The sequence below is a fragment of the Apostichopus japonicus genome, chromosome 22 (genome assembly GCF_037975245.1).
Source record: "Apostichopus japonicus isolate 1M-3 chromosome 22, ASM3797524v1, whole genome shotgun sequence".
NCBI lineage: Eukaryota > Metazoa > Echinodermata > Holothuroidea > Aspidochirotida > Stichopodidae > Apostichopus > Apostichopus japonicus.
The window spans coordinates 21184074-21197849 of record NC_092582.1 but is presented as its reverse complement, the minus strand read 5'-3'; the positions used below and the strand labels follow the sequence as shown (position 1 = coordinate 21197849).

The 13776-nt window shown below is 36.1% G+C and overlaps 1 protein-coding gene across 2 annotated transcripts in view; it reads left to right on the top strand.

Annotated features, from left to right (window-relative positions):
- LOC139963603 (kinesin-associated protein 3-like) overlaps positions 1-13776 on the top strand; it is a 38985-nt gene that overhangs the window by 9851 nt on the left and 15358 nt on the right. For both annotated transcript variants that reach the window (XM_071964540.1, XM_071964541.1), the window contains exons 6-17: positions 615-839; positions 1094-1183; positions 2172-2350; positions 2843-2896; positions 3200-3308; positions 5152-5252; positions 5551-5772; positions 6030-6195; positions 10066-10191; positions 11587-11685; positions 12037-12122; positions 12490-12673. In XM_071964540.1, the coding sequence (XP_071820641.1) occupies positions 615-839; positions 1094-1183; positions 2172-2350; positions 2843-2896; positions 3200-3308; positions 5152-5252; positions 5551-5772; positions 6030-6195; positions 10066-10191; positions 11587-11685; positions 12037-12122; positions 12490-12673 (1641 nt within the window). The remainder of the gene's footprint in view (positions 1-614; positions 840-1093; positions 1184-2171; positions 2351-2842; positions 2897-3199; positions 3309-5151; positions 5253-5550; positions 5773-6029; positions 6196-10065; positions 10192-11586; positions 11686-12036; positions 12123-12489; positions 12674-13776) is intronic.

Sequence of the window (13776 nt, the reverse complement as noted above, 5' to 3'; positions counted from 1 at the left end):
AAGTATGTCTGCATACTTAATAGTTGATAAGTATGTCTGCATACTTGTTAGTTGATAATAATGTCTGCATACTTAATAGTTGATAAGTATGTCTGCATTAGGGCAAGACCGTTGCTGAATACTTGAAATTAATAAGGGTCAACACTTAAAAATCTTGCATGCAGTGTTACTGTTGGATTTTCCACTGTATAATGTGGCAAGGAATCAATAAGACATTTGGATTGGTGGTTTTGAAAAGGTGAGTTTTCAAATTTCTGTAAGAATGATGGTAAACTGCATCCAGTATTTGTTTATAATTCTCTGGCTTTAATGTTTTGATTTGTATTCACTTGTACATGCTGTTTATTTACAGACTTACAGTCTTAATAGTCCTGATTTAAAACCTGAAATATATGAGTAAATCTACCCAATAAAATGAATTCTAAGGATAAACTAGGATAAGAGATGATCCTTGCCACCTGTTCTTATGATTATCTCTGTAAATCCCCATATTTGATAAGATATGAAAAGTATGAGAGCCTGGTTCACAGCTTTCAAAATGTTTAAAGCTGAATGGTCAACATTCTCTGCAAATTGCTTCCTTATTAATCTGCTGCTCTTACTTTTTCATGTAGAAACTGCATTGGGGGCTCTTGTTCGGGTTCTTCGTGAAGACTGGAAACGAAGTGTTGAACTTGCCACAAACATCATCTACATATTCTTCTGCTTCTCAAGTTTCTCTCAGTTTCATGGCTTAGTGGCCCACTTTAAAGCTGGAGCCCTGGTTATGGGTATTGTGGAACAAGAGCTGAAAAGACACCAACTCTGGTCAGAAGAACTTAGAAAGAAGAAGAAGACTGATATCCTTTGTAAATGATCCTGCTGTATAATTACAACTTTAATTAATTAATGATCTTTCTGTTTCAGTTATAAGCACTTTTCCAAATTACCACTGTATACCCATTCCTCAGTAAAGATGTTTGTCTGTCTGTCTGTCTGTCTCATTGTGCTGTATATTATTTTGTGTTGTTGACCTCAGACTGGTCATCACAATTGTAGTATATCAACAGAATACAGAAGTAACTTGGTCAGATGAAACCTTAATAATGATCACCAGATGAAAATCCTCAGATGAAGAAAGACTATGAGAAGAGTTTGAAGAAGTTTCATAGTTTGGTAAAGAAGCAGGAACAACTCTTAAGAGGTTTGTAGATCAGTATGAACACTGTACAGAGAGTTAATATTTGGAAAAAAATATGTCAAATATATGTCTAATCCGAGTGTTTTCATGTTGTAGATTGGACAATTCATGATATTATTCACTTTCATTGCAACATTGAAATTTTGGCAGAGCTTCTGCAGTTACATCACAAAACTAACTTGTGAATTTATTTGTCAACGAGAGTTATAATGGATTATATTAAACATGAAACTTAATATGGTAGGTTCTGGTTGGCACCTGTACCATTCCATTTTGCTGTCAGTGAGTTTACAACAAATAAGTATCAGTTTGTATGAAAGTAATTCATGCTTGTATTTTCACATCTTCTCCCAAACCAACAAAGTAGCTACAGAGAAAGTTAGAGTGCACAATTTAGTAGTTTTGAAAATTACTGAATTAATGTTTTGTTTAAAATTATGTCAGTGAGGTGTTCATGCTCATATATAAAAATGACCAATCTTTTTAAAATTTACATAGAAATGTTACATCACTCCAAAGTATGATTGAGATGAGAGTTTGGGAGTCTTATGGACCTAAGAGGATACTCCAGAGAAATTGCTTTTTTGACTGATGATAGACAAACATATTCTTAGAGTCTTGGTGAAATTTGCAATTGTGTCATTTACAAGAGTAGAACATTTGAATATAACATGAAATAACTGAACTAGAAACAAACAGGTGTGATGTCATAGATGCATTCTGACAACTTTGTTTTATGTTTTTCTATAAAATGTACATCCAGTTTTCTATGACATGACACCTGCTTCAAGTTCACTAATGGTACAAGCTGTGACAATGTCAACTGCCAATATATCGAATATGAAATGTAGGAATTTCATGCAAATTTTACTAGCATGTTTAAAATATGTTCTTCTTCATCAATCAAACTTAAATTTTCATGTGGACTACCCTTGGAAGGCATCTTTTATTGGTCTTAAAATGTTATTTTTTATTTCTGTGTTACCTGCAGTGTCTTTCTATCTTCTACTTAATTTGGCTGAGGACACTAAAGTTGAGGTCAAGATGCGGAACAAGAACATCGTCCCTCTCTTGATGAAGACTCTGGAGAGAGATCACCATGAACTTCTCATTCTGGTTGTCTCCTTCCTGAAAAAACTCAGCATTTTTGTTGAAAACAAGAATGAAATGGTAATGTAACATAATAAAGTATGCAGTGATGTGGTAGACAAGTGATTAATACTTGTGTAAATTTGTATCCTAGTGTGTTAATGATACAGAGACTTCTGAAGTATTCTTCAATTGTGCATAATATTGTGTAATGATCTTATACTAACACTGCTGTAGATCAACAGCATACAACTTTTCACTCAGGACTTTTGCTCACCAATCGTGGACATGCTGCATTTTAAATTCAGCATGCTAAGGTAGGTTAAATTCTTTGTAATGATTGTCATCATCTGCAATGTTCAAATGTCTTTTGTTTCTATTGATTCCAATTAACTATGAATGATTAATTGTAACTGTACATCATGATGAAGTCAATACAAGGAATCTTTTGAGATTGAATGGAAAGATTGAAGTACTATATGTCAGGTTAATAGTGTGTTATTTCTCAAAAGCTTGCTAGATGTGCCATTGCTTGAAAATATCTCTGCATTTTGTTTTTCTTTGTTTTTTCAGGCAGCAAATCAAATCATTGAGAAGATGACAAAGCTAGTTCCTTGTGATCATGAGGTATGAGATAATTAGGTTATCAGTGTCATTACAGCTATGAAACTGTCAAGAGGAACATCTGTCACCATTTTGCTTGTTAAGTTCAAATGTTTTATCATTTTTTTCCTTCAAATTTATAGGCCAGTCTCTGTATATAGAGTAAGAAGCCTAAGCTTAAATCAAGGTAGGGGCTACAACCATTTTTCACTCCAGTTTCAAATTCATTGCCTTGGGCTTGTTTATTTAAAGGAGGGTACTAATTGTTTTTTGTATGTAGGTTAGTGAGTGAGGAGTTAATGTACATGTAGTATTCTTCTCTTCCAGGACCTTTTGAATATATCACTTCGCCTACTGTTGAATCTTTCCTTTGATGCTGACCTGAGAAGTAAAATGATTAAACTTGGACTACTTCCAAAACTAGTTATGCTGCTTGGTAAGTCTTTGTATAGTAACTACTTCCAAAACTAGTTATGCTGCTTGGTAAGTCTTTGTATAGTAACTACTTCCAAAACTACAGTAGTTATGCTGCTTGGTTAGTCTTTTGTATAGTAACTACTTCCAAAACTTGTTATGCTGCTTGGTAAGTCTTTTGTACAGTAACTACTTCCAAAACTAGTTATGCTGCTTGGTAAGTCTTTGTATAGTAACTACTTCCAAAACTACAGTAGTTATGCTGCTTGGTTAGTCTTTTGTATAGTAACTACTTCCAAAACTTGTTATGCTGCTTGGTAAGTCTTTGTATAGTAACTACTTCCAAAACTACAGTAGTTATGCTGCTTGGTTAGTCTTTTGTATAGTAACTACTTCCAAAACTTGTTATGCTGCTTGGTAAGTCTTTTGTACAGTAACTACTTCCAAAACTAGTTATGCTGCTCGGTAAGTCTTTTGTACAGTAACTACTTCCAAAACTAGTTATGCTGCTCGGTAAGTCTTTTGTACAGTAACTACTTCCAAAACTAGTTATGCTGCTTGGTAAGTCTTTTGTATAGTAACTACTTCCAAAACTAGTTATGCTGCTCGGTAAGTCTTTTGTACAGTAACTACTTCCAAAACTAGTTATGCTGCTTGGTAAGTCTTTTGTACAGTAACTACTTCCAAAACTAGTTATGCTGCTTGGTAAGTCTTTTGTACAGTAACTACTTCCAAAACTAGTTATGTTGCTTGGTAAGTCTTTTGTACAGTAACTACTTCCAAAACTAGTTATGCTGCTTGGTAAGTCTAGTAACTACTTCCAAAACTAGTTATGCTACTTGGTTAGTCTTTTGTACAGTAACTACTTCCAAAACTAGTTATGCTGCTTGGTAAGTCTTTTGTACAGTAACTACTTCCAAAACTAGTTATGCTGCTTGGTTAGTCTTTTGTATAGTAACTACTTCCAAAACTTGTTATGCTGCTTGGTTAGTCTTTTGTATAGAAACTACTACCAAAACTTGTTATGCTGCTTGGTAAGTCTTTTGTATAGTAACTACTTCCAAAACTAGTTATGCTGCTTGGTAAGTCTTTTGTATAGTAACTACTTCCAAAACTAGTTATGCTGCTTGGTAAGTCTTTTGTATATTAACTACTTCCAAAACTAGTTATGCTACTTGGTAAGTCTTTTGTATAGTAACTACTTCCAAACCTTGTTATGCTGCTTGGTAAGTCTTTGTATAGTAACTACTTCCAAAACTAGTTATGCTGCTTGGTTAGTCTTTTGTATAGTAACTACTTCCAAAACTTGTTATGCTGCTTGGTAAGTCTTTTGTATAGTAACTACTTCCAAAACTAGTTATGCTGCTTGGTAAGTCTTTTGTATATTAACTACTTCCAAAACTAGTTATTCTGCTTGGTAAGTCTTTTGTATAGTAACTACTTCCAAAACTAGTTATGCTGCTTGGTAAGTCTTTTGTATAGTAACTACTTCCAAACCTTGTTATGCTGCTTGGTAAGTCTTTTGTATAGTAACCAAATTGGAAATCATTAAGTACCATTTTCAGTGGTATCCTTGTTAAATGAACTATTTCCCCCAAAATGAGCAGTATTAAGTTTCATGTGTGAAGCATCATGGCTTGAAGCCATAATAATATGGGGTGCATATTATTGTCATTAGTTTAAAAGATGGCTACTTATAGCAACTTAGGATTAACATTGAAGTTTTGAACAAAAAAATATAGCATAAATATGGCACCTGTGCATGAGATATAATTGCAAATAAGTAAGTATTATAAATAAGTACTCACTTTTCTATGGAATTAGTACTGTACAAATACCTTAGTTGATGCTGTTTGTTTCTTCAGGTAATGAAAACCACAGGCTGGTAACACTGTGTTTATTGTATCACATCAGCATGGATGATAAAGCCAAGTCTATGTTTACTTATACAGACTGTATTCCTGTGGTAAGTTGCTTCACTGTAGTTTCTTTATATGAAGGAATACTTGGTCCCAACTTTGTTTTTTATTTTGGTAGTTTAAGTTGTATGACATTTTAAAAGTATTGATGTGTAGCTTATATTTATACAGATATGAGCTTTGAGTGTTCATGATATGCAGTTTATGTATGTGGAATGTCGTTATCTGCAGATGAGACAGTAGCTTTAACCTCCTCTGGTTCTTGCATCTAATGAGGAAATCTCTAATCCAAGTTCAAGCTTTGATGCCGTTACTCTGAACAGAATATTCTCTTCACATATACAGGTGATCCGGTTAATACTGGAGTGTCCTACTGATAAAGTGGAGATTGAACTCATATCATTGGCTATTAATTTGGCCTGCAATAAGAGAAATGCTCAGATCATATGTGAGGGGAATGGTTTAAGACTCTTGATGAGGAGGGCTCTGAAATTTTGTGATCCTTTGCTCCTGAAAATGATCCGTAATATTTCTCAGCATGATGGACAAACCAAGCATCAATTCATAGTGAGTGATTTAAATACTTTTGCTCCACATCTTAGCCATACCTTAATTCATGTTTCTATACTGTTGTGCTGTTGGAAGAGAAGTTTTTCTTTTACTAAGCTTAAATCTAATACAGTATGTTTATAGCTTATCTTAAATTTTTGAATATTATCGCTCTCTGTGATTTGGTAATAGCAAACACTCTTGAGAAATTAAAGCAACGTCTTCATGTTTACAAGTTTTCTTAACTGTTTGTTCACATTCTAAACTTTTCTTAGGATTACATTAGTGATATTGCTAGCATCATCAAGAACTCAGACGATGAGGAATTGGTTGTTGAAGCACTCGGTATTTTAGCAAATCTCACCATACCAGACTTGGACTATGAGCTTATCTTGAGAGAGTATAACCTGGTACCATGGATCAAAAACAAGTTAGAACCAGGTAAGATTATAACAAAACCAAAAATTCTACAGGCAATCAAAATAGATAATACAGGATCCATAACAGAAAATGAAAGGTTTTAAACAACATCTACCAACGAGTTATAACACCCCGCCCAATCCATTTTTGGTTCCTTGCTTTAGCAAAAGGAACCTATGTAGTCAGGTTGGCGTGTGTCTGCGTGTCTGTGTGTGCATCTGTGACACTTGCTTGGGTACGCTCTATCTCAATAAGGGAAAGTTGGATTGAGGCCAAACTTGGACTATAGATCCGCAATATAGAGGTGTGCCCTATTATTTTTGGTGCCCAGAAAGGTCACCAAAGGTTAGTTATGGTCCAAAAAACGAAAATATTAAAACTGCAATAACTCCCAGTGCCAATGTGCGACAAGGTTGATATTTTGGGACAAGTTGTGAACTGGTTAGGGAAACATTTTGAAACTTAACATTCATGTGATCCAAGGTCAAGTAATGATAAAACATTAGAATTTTTGCGATAACTTGAGAACGAATTGTCTGTAAGGGTTGGGAGTTGCTTCAATGTAATCCAATTGTCGACCCGCATCTGGGTGACCTTTGACCTCAATTTGACCTCTGGTGACCTTTAAGTGTTTTGGGGATTTTTACAGTTTCGATACTATTTTCAGATGTCAAAGGTACCTTCTGATCATAAATGTCAATAGGTTGACCCTGTGTGACCTTCATGTGCCAAGTTATATGGGGGTCAAAGTTTTCGGTCGGAGTTAGGATGGCTGTACAGACTTGTCGTGTTGTTTTTTGGAATCAGGAGATCACACTACATCTGAAACCAAGGTCAAAGGTCACATTAGAAAAAAATATGCTTATTTTGGGAGGAAACGTGCGGAAAGAAAATGTTTGGTTTTGATGCTAGATTTGGATATCAAAGGTACCTTCCAATCAAAAATGTCAATGGGTTGACACCCGGGTGAGCTTTGTGTGTGAAGTTATATGAGGTCAAAGTTAATTTTCAGACATTTAATGCAATAACTCCCAATGCCAAGGTGTGACACATTTGATATTTTTGGACAAGTTGCAAATGGTAAAGGGGAATATTTTCAAACTTAACGGTCATGTGATCCGAGGTAAGGTTGGGCGATATTTGCTTTTTTAACGTCACAATAAATAGTTCAAAAATTATCGCGATATTTCGATAATTACAATAATTTTTCCTTGTTGTTTTTACTGTGTTCGCGAACACACTAAAAACAACTGCCGATTTCCCACCGGTTTTTTCGTGTAGCGAACACACCAACCCCTTTTGCGTGCGAGCATAATGGCGTGGGGTCCAGGGGCCCGCCTTAGGACCCCAGTGGGGTCAAGGGGTGGAACCCTCTGTGTGGGGTCCAGGGGGCGAAGGCCCACTGAAATTTTTTAGTTTTATTGCGTGTCTGGCGATGAAAAAATTAGCAGTTGAGGATTCAAAATACTGACAACTTTTTGTATTTAAATTGTCACGAAACTGATGAAAATTTGAAAATGACAAGTTAGAGTAGCTATATTATGTGATAAAATGAAAAGAGATTTAATCTGTCTTACAATCTTCAAAAAGTTTAACTTACAAAACTGTCGATATTATGAAACAAACTACGTTCGGCAAAGCCCCGTTTCTAGACTGCCTAACAATGAACAGCGTGCACTATACGTACATCAGTTTACAACTGCAGTGTTTACCCCTACTTAAATATCACGGTAGGCTACATGTGCTTCGAATTTTCCCAGGTACCTTGCCAAACAACCCCCTGTCTAACACCTGTTTGTTAACACTTTTGGCACGTTTCCAAAAAACTTTTCATGGAGTAAACTATTTTGGCTCCACTCTAGAATTAATTAGGTCAGTCAGTAAGGATCGGTAAAGTGGTGCGAAATATTATCGTAGACGTTCAAGAAAAGTAGGTAAATATCCCCGTAACATTAAGGTAAGTAAAACACACCTCAAGCCAACCGACTCCTCCGCATGAACAAAACAATCTATTCCCCATGATACACGAGGCACAGTCTATACCATGCACACATAGCACGATATCAAGGCCCCAATAGCTATAGTATGGCCATCTTTATGAAAGTAAACCTTGTACTACCATGTTTTAGGCCACTTGGCATGATTAACTAAATGCTAAATATTGTTCCCATGTCCTTGTAGAAAACGTCAACTTCGCAAAATACAATTAGTTGTGTTTTTATTGCTACGTGTGATCCGTAACCGACGAATTGGTTAGGCTATTTAATGTACACTTAACTTAACTATGGTAGGATATTAATTTTTCCTTTTTTTTGGAAATTCTAGAAAATACTTTCTTTTCCCCCCCGCTTAAAACCAGATGTGGTCTTATGGTTTATTCATAAATGGGTGTACTAGAGCCTTGTTTACATGGCATTAGTTGCATTTAGCACGGTATGCCAGTTTCGCGTGAATTTTTCGAAAGTATTTTGCTCAATCTTTCGTAAACTTTGAAAGGTGTACCAACTTACTGTTCGTACACAATTGGTAATTTCACTACTGATTTTCAGAAGTTTTTTCTCTATACAGTCAATGTTTTAAAGGACGGATTTTTTACGAAGTTCAAAAGGCAGTAAATGAAGTTGATAAACTTTATTTCTTTTCAACTTTCTTAACCATTGAATGCTAGAATAACATTTACACATAAAACGGAGAAAGGATAATCCCATTTTTTTTCCACATTTATTTCAAATTTCTTTCACAAGAAATTATCGTCATTTGTTCAATCCTCAAAAAATATCGTCTTGAAAAAAATTATCGCGATAATAATACTTTTTGATATATCGCCCAACCCTAATCCGAGGTCACCAAAGGTCAATTAATGTTAAAAAAATAGTATTTTGGTGTGAGAAAATGGGTAAAGAATTTTTTTTTGAATTTTTACAGTTTTGATACTCTAGTTAGGTCTCACCGATCAAAAATGTCAATTGGTTGACGCCCGGGTGACCTTTGTGTGTGAAGTTATGTATACAAGTTCAAAGTTAATTTTTAGACATATAATGCAATTAACTCCCAATGCCAAGGTGTGACATGATTGATGTTTTGGGACAAGTTGTGAATGGGGTGGTGGAACATTTTCAAACTTAACGGCCATGTGATTTGAGGTCACCAATGTTATCATATCTGTTGACCCGCTTGTAGGTGACCTTATATTTCTTAAATTTTCGACGCCATATTCAGATCTCAAAAGTGCCTTCTGATAAAAAATCCAATCACACTTTGTGATCACAAAAGTGTTGGCTATAGTGTTGGTTACTTTATGGGGTACATGTAGGACCACAATTACTTGGACTATTTGAGCCCAACCTTGCTTGATAATATTATGTGTATTGTCATATACCCCAATGCAAGGAACCACAGTGCCCATAGGCTCTTGTCCTTCAAATGATGCTGTTTGGTGTTGTGAAATGATCCTGTTTGGTGTTGTGAAATGATGCTGTTTTGTGTTGTGAAATGATGCTGTGTGGTGTTGTGAAATGATGCTGTTTGGTGTTGTCAAATGATGCTGTGTGGTGTTGTCAAATGATGCAGTTTAGTGTTGTCACTTGTCTATTTTCAGTAAACTGCTTTTATTGGCAATTTGACTTTATTGTCATCCGGATTTTGGGCTCATTGTCTTTATCAGGGGATTCATAATATTGCAAGCCAACTTGAAGATGGAGAAAGTGAAAATTGGCTTGAGAAGCAACTTCAAGTTGTCGGCGTCAAACAACCGTGACATATATAGAGATGTACAGATTTCTTTGTCTTTCATTGTCTTGAATTGTGTCACTTGCTAATTACCTTTAACTGTTGTTGCCCTTGTTTCTTTCCTTTGTTTTTCTTTTTCATTGATTAATTCCATCTTTGTAGGAGCAGCAGAAGATGATTTGGTCTTGGAGGTGGTGATGTTGGTGGGCACTGTAGCAATGGATGATGCATGTGCTGCCATGTTGGCCAATTCTGGCATCATACAAAGTCTCATTGAACTACTTAATGGTATGTAACACTGAAACATAACATTGATGAGGTATCAAGTATATTAGATATTCTTCCTCTATTGTTTCTGGTTAAAAGACACAGAATCATGTGAAGATAGTGCTGGAATTAAGTTTTGATATATACTGACATTTACATTAATTTTTGTTTGCAATTTCTTGAAGATGTTAGGCAGTCCGCAGTTACTAAAGCATTTAGAGATCAACTCACTCTAACTAGTGGCGTTCTAGTTTAGATGCATGATGAATTAGTTCCACCAGAATTGAAGATATATCAATTTGAAAACAATGTGGATCACTCCATGATGAAACACTTGCTGCATCATAGCTGGCTAGGGCTCAACTCAGAACCTTTCTATCCCTATAAGTTGTTGCTTATAATGCCTTGGCCTATATTCATGAGCCCAAAGTGAATTATGCTGGAAAACATATTTAGAATGGAGTAGGTCTGCATGTGTCCTAGGTGTGATTTAGAACAGAATATAGTGTTATATGAGGGGAGTCTGATTTTATAAACAATGAATTGTCGCGTTTGCTGAGAAGGCGATAGGAAAAGAAAATGTCGGAAGAGTTTTGGAGCGGTGTTACTAAATTTATTCTCGATGAATCTTATATGAAAGAAAAATGTGTGATAAGATCGGAATATAATGTTCAGTAAATTGGTTACTACAAAAGCAATGCCTCCTACACTGCTGGTCAGTGCCAGTACAAATACCTAATCAGACTACGGTAACTCTTATTAACTTGCAGTGTACTACTAACTTGCAAATACTGCCTATCGGATTGACTCTAGCTAGTCAAGTCTGTGAACCTAGAACCAAAAGTGAACTTCTCAGAAGAATTTCACCCTATTTTCGATACTACCGTCATACAATGAAATACATACAACGAAATACATGTAGGGAATAGTTAAAGAATTAGCCAAAAATAACACTCTGCCGATTTTGTCCCTTCATGGGCAGCTCACGACAGATACGCCGTTGTTTTGAATCGGCAGGTCTGACCTCCAAATTGTCAGCAAGTTCAATAACCTTCCTGACCTCACACTTTGCAAAAACAAAAGAAGGAAAACGTCACTCTCCCAACCGGTCAGCCGCCCGCTGCATTCCCAGACTTAGTACAAACAGAGTAACAAATTAGTAGCTATGCTACACGCATACTGTGCCTTTTTTTAGAGATAAGTTTGAGAGCGCTTTGACCATTGCAAAGTACACTCTACTTGTTGTGTACCACAACAAGTATGTTATCTTTGTTTGATATCTACTGTACTGCTCATGTTGAATAGTGGTTGAAATTTAATTCAACACCTGTGCCCCACCACATTTGTAACATTGGCTGTTTGTTTAATTGTGTGACTACTCAGTGAGATATATCATCTTGATACATTTTCCTTCAGCTAAACAAGAAGATGATGAGATAGTCTGTCAGATTGTCTATGTCTTCTACCAAATGGTTTTCCATGAAGCTACTCGGGAAGTCATCATCAAGCAAACACGTATCCTTTTAAGATTCACATCCTTTTGTTGCCATATTATGCAAAGCTATAGACAAATGTAAGTTTTAAAGTTGGAACTTGGGAAGTTGTAAACTGGTGCACCTATTGTTTTGAAACCATGTATTCAACTGAGTTCAAGACCCAAATGTTTTTCAGCCTATCAAATTGATAATAAGACTGCATTTCATGTGCAAATCTACCAAAGTATTCATGAGCTGTGTTTAAGTTCTTTTTAGTCAAGATGATTTAACCAGTAAGCTTAGAAGTTTTGCATTAGAGATGTGGTAGTGTACTTGGTATGTTTATACATGTATACTGTAGCATTTATACCTTGACTGTGTGTACCTGCAGAGGCCCCTGCTTACCTCATTGACTTAATGCATGATAAGAATGCTGAAATACGGAAAGTCTGTGACAACACACTGGACATTATATCGGTGAGTAATTTTTAACTAACAGTCTTAGCTTCTGTTAGAAGCGACAATATGGACAAATTGTAAATTTTGCAGTTTCTGATAATACACACATCTGTACAGAGAAGTCATGCCAAGTTTTGACCCATTTATGTAGATGCTACTTGCAGTGTTTGAATCTGAAACTGATATGGTAGACTGTGATATTAATATCTACATAACTTCATCTGACATAGTTTTGTTATATCTTCATTGCAATACCAAATGATTTTACAGTGTAAACATCAGAAGCCGCTTTAACTTGCTCCTTGACTGCCTATACTTCATTTACTGCAAAAATATACTAAAATGATATGTCTATTATTAATTTGAGTTTATTTGTTGCAATTAGGAATTTGATGAGGAGTGGTCAGTAAAGATAAAGCTTGAGAAGTTTCGTTGGCATAACTCACAGTGGCTGGAGATGGTGGAGTCGCAGCAGATGGAAGATGGTGATGGTATCATGTATGGAGATGAAAGCTACAGCCCATACATCCAGGAATCAGATATCCTAGACAGACCTGACTTATTCTACGGTGAGATCAAACTTTGACTCTCCATGGCTCTCCTTCCTGTGTTTGATAGTTAATGATCCCCATGCACCAGTTCAATGTTGAATCATCTTGATTTTGACAAAACAGACATCTATGGGAAGCCTAGCTTCTTAACTTGTGTGAATCAGGACTGAAGTAAATTAAACTCACTGATATTGCTAACAACCAGCTACAGAACATTGCCAATGTAGGTAGAGTGAATCTGATGAGTAGCGGAATATATTGTAATGAATGGCAACCAATCTCTTGATCAATCTCATCACTGGTTCAAGAACCTCAGTAGCTCCTTACTGGTTCAAGAACCTCAGTAAATCATCACTGTTTCAAGAACCTCAGTAGCTCATCACTGGTTCAAGAACCTCAGTAGCTCCTTACTGGTTCAAGAACCTCAGTAGCTCATCACTGGTTCAAGAACCTCAGTAAATCATCACTGTTTCAAAAACATCAGTAGCTCATCACTGATTCAAGAACATCAGTAGCTCTTTACTGGTTCAAGAACCCCAGTAGCTCCTTACCGGTTCAAGAACCTCAGTAGCCCTTTACTGGTTCAAGAACCTCAGTAGCTCCTCACCGGTTCAAGAATCTCAGTAGCTCCTTACTGGTTCAAGAACCTCAGTAGCTCCTCACGGGTTCAAAAACCTCAGTAGTTCCTTACTGGTGCTAGAGTAGGTATAAGATGTATACTCTTATTCTTTGTTTATTATAGCAATGAAAATTCAAGAACCTCTGTAGCTCCTTACTGATTCAAGAACCTCAGTAGCTCCTTACTGGTTCAAGAACCTCAGTAGCTCATCAGTGTTTCAAAAACCTCAGTAGCTCATCAGTGTTTCAAAAACCTCAGTAGCTCCTTACTGGTTCAAGAACCTCAGTAGCTCATCAGTTTTCAAAAACCTCAGTAGCTCCTTACTGGTTCAAGAACCTCAGTAAATCATCACTGTTTCAAAAACCTCAGTAGCTCATCACTGGTTCAAGAACCTCAGTAGTTCCTTACTGGTGCAAGAGAAGGTATAAGATGTATACTCTAACTTATTCCTTGTTTATTATAGCAATGAAAATGTATAAATTTCTTCACACATGCCATTGAA